Source organism: Dipteris shenzhenensis, chromosome 22 (assembly GCF_047967505.1).
Source record: "Dipteris shenzhenensis isolate YYH24624 ecotype China chromosome 22, Dip_SZ_1.0, whole genome shotgun sequence".
Classification (NCBI taxonomy): Eukaryota; Viridiplantae; Streptophyta; class Polypodiopsida; order Gleicheniales; family Dipteridaceae; genus Dipteris; species Dipteris shenzhenensis.
The window spans coordinates 37,305,927-37,319,212 of NC_141617.1; the positions used below are offsets into that span (position 1 = coordinate 37,305,927).

Genomic DNA, 13,286 nt, shown 5'->3' on the forward strand with positions numbered 1-13,286 from the left:
AAGGAAGAGCTCATTCAAAACACACCGCTTGCATTAGAAACTATGCAAGCACACTTGACACATGATTACTTGAGAACAGTACACAACATTGATACTATTAAACAATATTTGTTCGACATAGCTACAAATGCTACTAAAAGAGGACTATGGGGTGACTCTATAATATTATGCTAGATTGCACAAGCACTTGATATAAATATTGTTGTTTGGTCAAACTCAACCACCCGATCATTTTTGGAGTACAAATACTCTTAAAACAACTATACATGCAATCTTGTATATTACGACGTCGTCCAAAATAACGGTCACTATGAACCTATCATCCAACTAGACACCATACAAGAATACCATGGTCTTAAAATTCCTGAGGAAAGAACCAAGCCACCTACTGCATCAAAGAATAGTGGAAAACAAACTTAGCATAAACAGACATGTGTACCATGGACCAATGACCTTGACAATGAATTAATTTCTTTAACGCAACAAAATCAACAATTATCTAAGTTGCATGTATGCTCATTGTTTTTTAATAACCACCCATACTTAAATATATCACCCTATTCTGTAATTCAACACTTACACTACATACTTAGAAAAGGCAAAACTCAAACTCTAGAACAAAACAACATGCACCAACAGTGTCCCAAGAAAATTGAGCCTTCTCTTAACGCTTGTTGTGATGTTGATGAACATGCCATTGTAATCTACCTAAAGAAGATTTTCGAAACTCCTATACATGCTTACTTTTATTGTAAATGATTGTTCTTCTCTTTCCAACTAAAAGTGCATTGTTCAAAAGAAATAAACTTTCTTGAGCAGGAATTAGAAATGGGAATAACATGTAGTGAAAAACAAAATGCAAGAGTTTGCAATGAATGCTACAAGCATATAAAAAATTAAAATATACCAAAATTCACATCACCAGATTTTATTCAAATGCAAACAAAAGTGCCAAAAATTTTAATGTTGGCCAAGCTAGAAGAACGACTAGTTACTCCTCAAAATACATTTGCTCAAATACATGAATTTTTAAACTATGGGCAATACTTATTAAAAGGAAGTATTATCAATGTACTTGCAAATACCAATGCCATACAAACCGTACTTCCACGGACACTAGATGATAAGATGACAATAGTTATAGCAATAAATCGTAAACTAGAGTACAAATCAATTTATACGAGTGGATATATTCAACCATATAATGTAATAAATTGTTTACATATACTTACGCAGACATTGCTATATAAAAAGTAAAAAGTCAAAGTCTCCAGTATATGGATGTTGCAATTTTGTTTATACTATGAGATGGACCAACCAACTCAAGAAAGCGACCCCCAGCAAGGTAACAATACTATTGAAAGCTTTGCTGAAGAAGCTGTTGATACTTATACAGATACACTTGTACATAGTTTCACAGACTCGAGTGAAATTTTTAACACTGCAACCAACGTTATAACAATAGCACCTTCACAAGGATGCTATCCACTTGGATTTTTTAAAGATAAAGACTGTGAAGAATTAAACTTCCCTAAATTATTATTTAGCAATGAAAGAGAAACTATTAGAAAAGAAAAACTTAGCTACCAAAAAATAGCACAGTGGGAAGCAACAAACCAAGACCAACGATTTGCTACACATATTACTAACATATTTTTCAAAGCAGTCAAAGGCATGATCTAGCAAATTGCATCATCATCTTGGGTACGGCTTTGGAAAGGAAAACTCGAAAATAGAATCCTTCGTGCACGTGACGTTAAAACTAAAACAAACCTCGATCAGATATTACATTCAGACATAGGCTACCGTGACTTGTAAAGGTTACACATGTCACCAGATTACCTTGAACAACTGTGGAAAATTTTGTTCACTATGATACGCCAACTTGGACCGCCTATCTTTTTTGTAACATACAATAGTGGAGAACGCCATTGAGGACCGTTGAAACAAGCTTTACAGATACTAGCAGAAGACAACAGCACTCAAGATACTAGCAAAGCTAATTTGTGCAAATTGATCAAAGAAGATCCTGTCACATGTGCACATTATTACTCGCATAAAACTGCTGCATTTAGAAATCTCTTGAAACACTCCATACACATATATGATGAAATCAAAGATTTCTTCTTCGTGACAAAATTCCAATCACGTGGGAGTGAGCATGAACACAGTTTACTATGGATAAACTTTGCACCTACATACAATCAAACAAACAATTATGAAATCATTAAGTTTGTAGATAAGTACATTTCATGTGATGAAGAACTTATTGATGAGGAAATAAGGAACATACAAACCCATTCTCACACACATACATGTAGGGAAAAAAATTTTAAAAATTGTAGATTCAATTTTCCTCAACCACTAATGAAAGAACCATAATTCTAGTACCCAATGAAAATATAGATCCGAAACATATTGAGAAAGCAGAAGAAATGTATCAATTCTTTGAAGCATACACTGAAGAGAGTAAAATCAAGACCTTCGAAGATTTTTTGACCACTTTACACTTAACATATAAACACTCAATTTCCACAACATTAGAACATCCCAAGAGTGTTTTTAAAATGTAGTTTGGTAAATATACGCACTAATCCTTTTACACCGCAACTTATAAACCTATGGAGATCAAACATGGACACTCAATATATTTTAGAGCCATATGAAGCTGCGTCATATTGTACATCATACCTCACAACATGTGATAATACAATAACAAAAACATTCAAAAATATTATAGAAAAATGTAAGCGCCAGCATAGTGATGCCGGTACACATATTAAACAACTTGGGTCAGCATTGCTAAACATGCAACAAATGTATGCGCAACAAGTAGTTTTCTTGATATTGTCATTACCATTGCATCATGCCTCTAAAGCATTCCAGTTTATCAACACAATGCCTCGACAAAATCGAGTTTTCATACTAAAACACAATTACCAACTTCAAGCTTTAAGTGACGATTCCACAGTAATAATGTGCACATCCATTATAGAAAAATACAAAATGCATCCTTTTGCACTTTGAAGATTTCAGCCTATCCGAGATTGCAGCATCTTATAACTACATTGAAAATTTTAGAAAGAGGAGAAAAGATAGAATTATAAGATCAATAAAATACAATAAACACCTTGATCTTGAAAACTACCATAGAGAGATGCTCCTACTACATGTACCTTTTCGAGAAAATGAAGAAAGCTTAAAAGCTTCATACGAAACATGGGAAGGGCATGGGAAGAGGCATACAATCTCGACATTGATAATATAATAAATACTGCAAAAGAATACACATATGCTTATTGCAACAATGATGAATCTAGCTGGGCTAACTTCAAAGAAACTGCTGAGCAATTATCAAAAGACAACGAGGATTTTATAAGCACGACGACAACGAGACTTCTTGAAGATAGCATCTAGTTAACCAACACTGCAAATGTTGAGCTATATAGCTTGACTTATGAAGAAAATAACAACAATTGTAAACAAAACACTCAATCATATCACTTATAAACACCAAAAGGAGTTGCTTTATCCTCATATGAATACTATGGACAAATACGTTAGCTAAATCTAGAACAGCGTCAAATTTTTTATGACATTGCATTCAAGTTAACGTACCAAGAAGAATAATAAATATGTGCATTCATCACGGGGGGGGGGGGGGGGGGGGGCTGGTATTGGAAAAACAACTATCTTGAGGGTGCTCGTTGAGTTCTTAACAAGAAATTTTAATTCTAATAAACATGCCGATCCATTGAAACTGAAAGCCATGAAACTAGCATACACTGGTAGAGCTACATTTTATATAGGTGGGATGACAATACACTCTGCTCTATGGGTCCTCGTAAACTAAAAAGAAAAAACACAAATACCAGATGAACGACTAGATACACTCACAAAAGCATACTCCAAGAAGTACAAGCAATAGTTGTAGATGAAATATCCTTGATAGGTGCACGAATGCTCACAATACTAGACAAACGTTTACACACAATCAAACATGTACAACATCTACCATTTGGAGGATTGCATGTTTGCTTCTTCGGTGACTTATATCAAGCATCCCCGTGCATGACAAGTGGATATTCGTACAGCAAGGTATACTACCTACAAACATCTGGACATAAAATTTTAAATACTATGAACTCTCACAACTTTATGTGCCAAACTAATATTGAGTTTATAAACATTCTAAACAACTTTCAGAAAAACAAGCAAACACAGCAAGCGATTGATGCCAAAAATTGAGCATGTTTTCATAAACCCTAAAAGACTTGACAATACCACACTTATTCTGTACCCAAAAAGCTACAAATCAACACAGTAACATCGTTTTCCAAAAAACACCCCGGCAAGTCTACGTTTTTAAAGCAAAAGACTTTCGCAGCACTCGTTCCAAAAGAAACATAACATTACCAGATAATCCAAATAAAACAGCCGGCAAGCATTCAACACTTGAGCTGGAGTCATCAATGCTAGTGGAACTTTGTGCAGGACATTATGACACATCAAATGGATTGGTAAATGGAGCAAATGGCTACTTTTGCACAACAACAATAAACATTGATAATCTAATAATTTGGATACAATTTCTCCAACCAAATGTAGGGGTAAAAACAAGAGCTCAAAATGCAAGCTTATACACAAATGGAAGACAACATAATTGGACATTCATATTTCCTATCTCAAAAGATGTACAAATAGGGCACAACATCACAAATAAAGTAACAAGAAAACAATTCCCAATACAACGTGCTACAGCTCGAACAATATATCGTTCACAGGGATTAACTCTAGAACAAGTAGTTTTCTTCCCCAAAAATGTTCATAGACATGGTCTGATAACTTTAAACTTCCACGTAGATAGCATCGTTGAATAACAATCTACACGACTATTGACAGAATCCCCATGGCAATTTTCAATCTTACGAAAACAAGATTTACATGTAACCCACCATACTATAATGACACTAAACACTCGTTCCTTACCACCAACACATGCAAATGACCTAAATACGCACTACTATATAGAATACAATCATGTTATTTGTTTGATAGAAGTCAACACACAGCAGCTAGCCACATATTTTTCAAGCGAAAAATATAAATCAATCACAGCTCCTAGCAGATATGCAACGACACTTCTATATGATAAGAAATGCAATTTGACATAGCCAAAGACACAAACAACAAATGATTATGACATAATTGAAGCAAAATTAGGCACTAACATAGGCTCGTCCCTTTATATCATAGCAATTTATCATTCACCATCTAGTACTACAAACTCTTTGTTAACAATACTTGGCAACAAAATAAAAACAATTCCCAATGCTTTCCCAACATTTATCCTTGCTAACTTCAATATTAATATGTTTGCAAGAAATAAAGAGCGAAGAATGTTTCACTCATTAATGTCTGCAAATAACCTAGTGCTAGTAAATAGCTTACCAACAACACCTCACAAATCCCTCTTAGATCACATATGGACAAATGCACCGCTATCAAAATCAATTATCAACAATATGCCAATCTATTGGTCAGATCATGATGCAGTTATACGATGCAGTTATACTATGTTACAAAATGCCATCACACATGCTTTGATAAAAAATACAAAAAAGCTTGCTACTAGGAAACTTCACACTTAAAAACTAGAAGCTTGAACATGACTTGACTAGATTTCTAGATTACAATATCTCCAGAACATCTTTTATGTACCTCACTTGCTGGGGATACGAACCTATACAACACTGCTTTGATGTCAATGAGTAAGTTACACACAAAGTTATTTCTTTCATGAAATAAATTCACAAATCATGATCCAAGCTTACCGATTCCACTAACCAATTTCCATTCAACTTCTTGATAGGTGATACTGGAGACAAGTTTGCAAGCCAACAAGTAGAATACCAACTACCGCACCGATAATCATTAAAAGTTAATTCAACTTCGTGAGGTGCCTCACATCAACAAAAGCCAATTCAGCCTTGCATCAACATCTACTACAACTACTCCACCATTTCAAGGATAGCATGCCAAAAGCTTCTTGTCAAGCTAGTCAACTTTAAATTCATTGGAATCAAATACAAAGTATCTTACGAGAAACTCTAAATGAGCAAACCTTATAGATAAGAGCATCAATGTAAATGTTTTATCAATGGCATTTATTTAAGACAATTTGAAAGAAGTACTTCTTCAAATGCACAACTTCTTTGATAAAATACAATTTAACTCAAAGGATTTGTTAAGTTTAGACCTCCTTTGTCGACAAATTCTAATAGATTTTCTCCCAAGCTTCCACAACACATTATAGAACATAGTCAATGGGGCAGTGCTTTCGGGCACCCAAATTGTGCCCCCTTGTTTAAGATTCTCTCCTTTCTCGTCTAGTCAACTTTGATAGAAACGCTTTCGAATCCAATAATTATATTTGAACTTATATCAGTCCACACAGCACCAGGATCCTATTTCTCCACAATATATTCTAAAGGGAACCATCCAATCATCGCCAATTTTCTAGATAGAAGTCTTTGAATTATAATCTACTAAGGACAAGGAAGAGGAAATGGGAGAACATGGACAAGCTAGTGATAACATGTACAACGAATGAGATTATGATTACAATCCACCATTGCATGAAAGAAGTTATGAAAAAATGGGTGATACAATAGTCTAGGGAGTTCAAACAAGGGAATAGGGCCTCCAAGGTAGTAGCAATAGCCAAATTAGTATCCAAGTTCTCTGGAACAAAGGATCCTCCTAGATATTTCCAACACTTCCTCCAAAGTCTACAATATAATAGGGATGCATACAAAATAAGGATTCTCTACATGAGTGGCAAGTTTATGGACATTAAAGCAAAGGACAAAATTGACCTTGATACACAATTCAAGAGAACTTCTATTTGAGGTTCCAATCCGATGGTACTAAATAAGACCCCCTAAACCTCTTCCATGCTTTGTGCAACTAAAAAGAGAAGGGAATTAGGGACATGGCTACAAGTCTTAGCAAGAAAATGCTCAAAGAAACCCAATGATTGTAACTTATCTTCTTTAGTGGCTTGATCATGACTTTCTAGGGACCTCCTTGCTTGTAAGAAGGAACTAATTTTGCTTCCTATTGTATAGAGGCTTCATTTAGAATCATTCATCTTTGTGCACGTGGTGATTGCTAGGACCGTAAACAATAACACAATTGTTAGGATTCTTAGTTTGGTGCATGCACTTAAAGCTCTCACTTATGTCAACCATTCATCATACTTTTGCACTTTGGCAAACAGCATGGATAGGCTTATGAGAAAATATTAGCTTAGATTGTCATAGATGTGCAAATAATAAAGGAAGGAAAGTGTGTTTGTGGTGGGCGACTCTCTAATTGCATCTCTTATTTGAAATATTTCACTAAAATGATGCAAACAGGTGAGATGTGCTCAAAGGAGGATGGTGATTATGTTGATGAAAGAGAGATGAAGAGTGTGAGACAGCTAGATGCACAAGAGAAAAAGAAGACCACACAACTGTCAACTAGTTGTAAAGGGAGAGGGAGAGAGTGGGGGGGAAAGGTGAGTACACGAGAAAGAGGACACACACATGTTACCTAATTGTATAGTACATGGAGGTAGCAAAACAATGTGTATGAACCAATAATTGGAATTAGGAACTGTTCTCTCAACCTAGAATGGATTGAAATTTTGAGAAACCAAAAATTAAAAAATGTTAGTACATGTATCATGCTACTACACACTATATAACATTATATACAAGTATGTGGATAATAAGGATTGCTTCCTTTAGTTCCACTTGGTCTACTTGGGACATGTACGTATGACATGTAATCTACTAATTCTTTTAGTGCGCAGATTCTCATGTGAAGATCAATGAGGAAGAACGAATTAGGGTTTTTAAAAAGGTAACATGTGATGCGTGAGATAGGTCCACTTCGCTTATTGAAATTTGACTATGTATCCTTCTCTTCATCCCTTTTATCAAATAAGAGGCATTGCTATCATAACTTAGTATGAGTCTTTCCTCATTATCATGCATCTTAGGCCATGATTTCCTTATAAGCACCTATTTCGGGACTCTAATGAAGGTATATGCAAGGGAGATACTTGATAAGCAAATATGGCCAATTATACGACTTAAAGATGATTAGCTAGTAGAGCATAAAGGGCTTAAGTCCTTCCCCCCTACTAATTTTACAAGGACTAGGCTGTGAGGGAGATCGACTAAAGACTTGAGGCTACTAGAAAAGGCTAAGCTCTTATTGAAGGCCAAGATGTTACTCAAGAATGTTACTCAAATGAGGGGGTCCATGTTGCTTTTATCAGCATGTGCCCTGTCTTAATCTATACAAACTAAATCACAACGCTAAGTTTCTAATGATGTTGGATGTTGATGCTCAAATGAGGAGGCAACGGCTACCTTTGTAAGATATCACCTCTTCTACTTTATACATATTGAGTCAATCTATTAACAACCTGGTTTGTCCTTCAATCTCTTCATTCACACAATCTATAATAGACGATGGAGGAAGCCTGCTGATGATGAAAGACCTAATGGAGAAGGCTGAAACTGCTCTTAAAGGCTAGACTACTGCTGGAGGGTGATGCTAAAATGAGGGGTTAAGGCTGCTACCCCCTTCTGATCTGCACAGGCTGAGTTAGTCTATAAACCTCCTTGTCTTTAAACCTATTCTTTCTCGACAGACTTTAGTCAGTCACAAATCCGGCCGACTTTGTCTATGGATGAGCAAGCCTGTCCCTACTGCCTATAAATAGGCCCTGCTGGTCTCATGAGAACTGTTGCTGCTATTCCAAGTGGACTACCTGCAAGGCATTTATAGGGTGGACTGCTATTGGTGCTGTGCTCCAGCACTTATGAGGGAGCCCTAGATGACCAGGGCTGTAGAGGTCTATGACAGAAAATTAGGCACATGCCATAGCCAGCTTCTCCATAAAACTATCTTTCTATTCTTCATCGAATGCTCCTGTGATGCAATCCAAATCGAAAACACAATCTTCCTCTCTAGTTTGAGGGGCGAGCTTCTAGCTTGTTATACACAGTTTTGCCTTGGGATTGTCATGTTTCCCCCCTCAAAAATCTATGATGCAATCCAAATCAAAAACACACTCTTTCTCTCTATTTTGAGGGACGAGCTTCTAGCTTGTTATACATAGTTTTGCCTTGGGATTGTCATGTTTCCCCCCTAAAAAATCTATGTACACTTCCACCAACCTGAGTCCACAACCATAAAACTCTTTCTATGCTTCATCGGATGCTCCTGTGACGCAATCCAAATCGAAAACACACTCTTCCTTTCTATTTTGAGGGACGAGCTTCTAGCTTGTTATACATAGTTTTGCCTTGGGATGGTCATGTTTCCCCCCTCAAAAATCTATGTACACTTCCACCAACCCAAGTTCAACTCCTTCATACTTGTTCTTTCGCATCAATTGCCTCAATTTTCTTCAGTTTCTCCTGCATGAGCGCACCCGCATAGATGTTAGATATTAAAACATAAGCTGCAGCATCCTTCTCATCCAATTGCACTGCACATTCAAAGGCTTGCATTCCAAGCTCCACATTACCCCACTTTTGACATGAACCCAACAACGTAGTCCACACCACAATATCAGGTTGGAAAGGCATATTCTCCACAATCGCTGCTGCCGTGTCTAATTGGCCTGCACGGCCAAGGACATCAACCAGGCAAGCATGGTGCTCGATAGTTGGAGTGATACCATAGATTCTGCTCATGGCCTCGAAGTACTTGTGGCCCTTATCCACTCGACCCGCATAACTGCATACAGTAAGAACACTGAGGAACGTGGTCCCATCAGGCTTTATGCCATCTCCTCTCATTCTCTTAAGCATATGGAAAACGATTTTACTTTTCCCTAGAAGCGCATATCCTGCAATGAGTGTATTCCATGAGATTACATTTCGAATTTGCAGCTTGTCAAACACTTCCTGTGCTTTTGCAAGCAAGCCGCATTTAATATACATGTCAATCAAGGTATTGCTGACAAAAGGATCCTTTTCAAACTCATGTCTAGCAATTTCAGCATGTATTTCTTGGCCTTTGTCCATGGCTCCTATGCTGCCACAAGCTTTCAAGCTGGAAGCAAACGTGAAAGCATTTGGACAGACACCTTCCAATTGCATCTGTTCAAAACAGTTCAGAGCTTCTTCACCAAGACCATGTTCAGCATATCCTGCAATAAGTGCAGTCCACAAGATTACATCTCGAATCGGCAGCTGGTCAAACACTTCCCATGCATTTGCAAGCAAGCCACATTTGGCATACATGTCGACTAGGGTGCTGCCAACAAAAAGATCACTTTCCAAATCCTTTCTAACAATCTCAGCATGTAATTTTGAGCCTTCGTCTATAGCTCCTATGCTGCCACAAGCTTTAAGGCTCCAGACAAACGTGAAAGCATTCGGAGAGGCACCCTCCAGTTGCATCTGTTCGAAACAATCCAATGCTTCTTCACCAAGACCATGTTCAGCATATCCTCCAATAAGCGCAGTCCAGGAGACTACATTTCGGACGGGCAGCTTAACAAACACTTCCCGTGCTTTTGAAAGAGCGCCACATTTGGCATACATGTCGACTAAAGTGCTGCCAACAAAAAGATCTCTTTCCAATTCCTGTCTGACAATCGCCCCATGTATTTCCTGGCCCTTGTCTATGGCTCCTATGCTGCCACAAGCTTTAAGGCTGCAAACAAACGTGAGAGAACTTGGAGAGAGACCCTCCAGTTGCATCTGTTCAAAACCATTCAAAGCTTCTTCACCTAGACCATGTTCAGCATATCCTCCAATTAATGCAGTCCATGAAACTGCATTTCGTACTGGCAGCTTGTCAAACACTTCCTGTGCTTTTGCCATCGAGCCACATTTGACATACATGTCAACTAAGGTACTGCCAACAAATAGACCTCTTTCAAGCTCCTGTCTGGCAATCGCAGCGTGTATTGCTAGGCCTTTGGCAAGGGCTCCTATGCTGCTACAAGCTTTCAAACTGCACACAAACGTGCAAGCATCAGGAGAGACACCCTCCAGTTGCATCTGTTCAAAACAGTTCAGTGCTTCCTCGCCAGGACCATGTTCAGCATATCCTCCAATCAGTATGTTCCATGAGACTACATCTCGAACTGCCAGCTTATCAAAGACTTTCCATGCTTTTGCAAGTGAGCCACATTTGGCATACATGTCAACCAATGTGTTGCCAACAAAAGGAGCTCTGTCCAATTCCTGCCTGGAAATCGTTATGTGTATCTCTTGGCCTGTTTCTAAATCTTTCAGCCTAGCACAAGCCTTGAGTACAGCCACAAACGTGTATTTGCTAGGATGTACAGAGTTCTCTTGCATTTTCTGGTACAGGTTAAGGGCAAGTTGTGGATTGCCAAATTCAATAAATCCCATGATGAGAGAAGTCCAAGAATACTCATTCCGATCTACCAACCTATTAAAAACCTGCTGAGCATCATAAATGCTTCCACAATCCACCAACATTGGGACAAGGTAGTTGCCAAGAGAGCTATGGGCGTCCAGCCCACTTTTGCACATGTAGGCAAGCAAGCGCTTAGCATACACAAGATTTTTCTTTTCTCTGCACTTCTGCAAGATCCATATAAGGTTCTCAAGCGAGGGGAGCTGGAAAATTCGTTCCAAGGAGCTGAGTAAGCTCAGCATCTCCACACTAACACCAGACTTTAAGCTGGCCTTGCACTTGCTTCCAGACTCATTACTCCTCGACCAAGCCAGGTTCTTCAGAGGTGAGTTACGACGTAAGGCAGCTGTAAAGCCCAGTCCAAACAACAATTATTTAGAGAAGTGAAACTATTGATAAGACACCACCCTGCTTCAAATTAAAATGAAGTTAAACTTTTGATTGCCAGGAAACTCAGATTGCCAAGTTCTAGTTGTGTGCCTCGCACGCCAAGGTATGCACCAGGCGTAGGTGTCCTTGCCCTCTTTTGCTTTGCCTGTATCAAGGGAGCACAATAACATGAGTGGACTCTAAAGCCAACTTTCTTACGTGATGATCTCTGAAGAGATCAAGGTTATAACATTTCTCCTCACTTTTCAGACACTCCATTACCATCAGGAAAAAATTCTAGCAAATTTTCTTCAAATGACATCAATCATACAACCTGTATAAGGAAGGATGCAGGTGAGGAGGTTTCCATTTTCAAAAAGCAGCCAGATGGTCATCCCTCCCAGCAACTATACAGCTAACACTAGATTTCTGTAGCAACCTTACCAACCATTCATCATTCGCACTGAGAAACTTGCATTGTTGAGGGTATTGTTAATGGGGGAGGGCACTCGATTTCAGCTGCGCTGGCTGCTGCAGCATTGAGCCTGAAGTAGCAATGCTATTGCTTTGGTACCATCTATAGGTTTGGCAGCATCAGCATTGCCTTCAATGCGAACTTGGAATAATATGAAGGTTTAGAGCTACAAATCAGCCGGAGTTGTTGTTGACAAAGAAAAAAGCTGATGCAGAGCCCCGCACGAACACTTTTTTAACTTCAGTGATTCGAAAGGTGTATTGTGAAGTAAAGGATCGCTCCATAAAAGTCAGCATCCCATAGAACAATGAACAATATTGAATTTCTTGTCGGTTCTTTATGAGCCGATGTAGACACTAAATTTTGGGTACCAACGCTGCAGGGGAGGGCCCTGACACCTTATTCTCTGAACGATCAACCGTTCCAAATACTGAAGCAATCAAAATTAGAAACTGCAAGAAACATACTTACTCCAAACCGCATCCTATATCCTACTTGATCTAAACGAGGTAGCTTTTGGCCCGCTAAAAAGACCTGCACATGAGGTCACGACGAACTAGATATGATTGCAGGGCACGAAATTTCTAAGTCACCTTTTCCACAGTAAAATTCCGGTGACACCATAGCTTCGAAATTTTTCAGGTCACCAAAATTTCAGAATCATCTTTTCCACAGTGATGACTCGACCCTCCAATGTCGAACGGTTCAAGTATTTGATACAACGTTCAGCATCCTCAAGAGTTTGCATTGTAACAAATCCAAAACCCCTGGATTCACGGGTGCGAGGATCTACCACCAGCCTACACTCAGTCACCTGTCAGCGAGGACGACGTTACTCTTTATTGACTAAAATTTGGCTCTATGTCAACAAAATCTAGCCCTCAGAGGTAAACCACTATTACCTTCCCCTCACGTGAAAAGTGTTCCTCTGGATCCTTCTCTGTGACACGGGTCGAGAGACCAGTGACGTGGAAAACAG

At 38.5% G+C, this 13,286-nt stretch overlaps 1 protein-coding gene across 2 annotated transcripts; it reads right to left on the reverse strand.

The window, feature by feature from the left end:
- Positions 1–8,946: 8,946 nt before the first annotated feature.
- LOC147888068 (pentatricopeptide repeat-containing protein At3g09040, mitochondrial-like) lies at positions 8,947–13,286 on the reverse strand. Of its 2 annotated transcripts, XM_087393687.1 has the most exons (4): positions 13,210–13,286; positions 12,955–13,121; positions 12,277–12,698; positions 8,947–11,998 (listed from the first exon to the last, which is right to left on the reverse strand). In XM_087393687.1, exon 4 carries the CDS (start codon positions 11,703–11,705, stop codon positions 9,435–9,437), a length of 2,271 nt encoding a protein of 756 aa, XP_087249813.1. In that variant the 5' UTR covers positions 11,706–11,998; positions 12,277–12,698; positions 12,955–13,121; positions 13,210–13,286; the 3' UTR covers positions 8,947–9,434. The 2 variants fall into 2 exon arrangements, with proteins under 2 accessions (XP_087249813.1, XP_087249814.1); XM_087393688.1 differs by lacking the exons at positions 12,277–12,698; positions 12,955–13,121; positions 13,210–13,286 and having other exon boundaries at positions 8,947–11,809; positions 11,944–12,077.

Coding starts and splice junctions, on each gene's coding strand:
- LOC147888068 (XM_087393687.1), bottom strand. CDS start 11,705: ATGCTGAGCTTACTCAGCTCCTTGGAACGAATTTTCCAGCTCCCCTCG.